Source organism: Cervus elaphus, chromosome 7 (assembly GCF_910594005.1).
Source record: "Cervus elaphus chromosome 7, mCerEla1.1, whole genome shotgun sequence".
In the NCBI taxonomy this organism is placed as follows: Eukaryota; Metazoa; Chordata; class Mammalia; order Artiodactyla; family Cervidae; genus Cervus; species Cervus elaphus.
Window position 1 is genome coordinate 20801201 of NC_057821.1, and position 648 is coordinate 20801848.

General features: G+C 49.4%; 1 protein-coding gene across 3 annotated transcripts in view; it reads right to left on the reverse strand.

Annotated features, from left to right (window-relative positions):
- Positions 1 to 579, reverse strand: part of LOC122697154 (24-hydroxycholesterol 7-alpha-hydroxylase) — an 81282-nt gene extending 80703 nt beyond the window's left edge. Inside the window, exon 1 of one of the 3 annotated variants that reach the window (XM_043907653.1) lies at positions 56 to 579. In XM_043907653.1, coding sequence (XP_043763588.1) covers positions 56 to 232 — 177 coding nt within the window. In that variant the 5' untranslated portion in view covers positions 233 to 579. The remainder of the gene's footprint in view (positions 1 to 55) is intronic. The other 2 variants (XM_043907654.1, XM_043907655.1) reach the window with 2 other exon arrangements.
- Positions 580 to 648: the final 69 nt, after the last annotated feature.

Genomic DNA, 648 nt, shown 5'->3' on the forward strand with positions numbered 1-648 from the left:
AATAAAAAAGAATACATTATCTCTTCCGGAAACCCCATGTGCTCAGGCCACATACCTTGATTCTTGCTTTCTCTATAAATTCTAGAGGGGTTTTTCCAAACTCAAAACCAGCTCCAATCCAAGGAATCCAGCCCGATATGCACGGGGGTCTACGCAAGTTCTTCCACTGAAGAAATAATAAAACAGCAACACAACCTAAGATTATAATCACTGTTGGGGAAATGAATTCCATGTTTTTGTCTAGCACCTTCCTGAATCAGAGAAGGGCAAAGTCTTGCTTCTTCGCCCTGGAACAGGGCACTCACTGGACCTCCCAATTTTTCCGTTGTTACTTTTGCAGCTTGCTCGACTTCTTAACTGTAGCCTCTTTTCTCCGCCCCAATTTTTAGGTAACTTTTGCATCATCTCTTCCTCCCACGTCCACGTCTTTTTCAAGTCCTGGCTATCCCGGACAGAAGGCAGGGGTTGGATCCAGCAGGGGCGAGTGCAGAGGGTGGAGAAGGGAGCCCTGTTACTATGGACACCGGGGGAATGGTTCAGGGGCAGCTGGCTTACGGCTAATCAGAGAACTCGGCCGAAAGGGGCGGAGCCACGCGGACTACATTTCCCAGAAGCCTCGGGGGCAGCGAGCTGTTTTCCGCTCCCCAT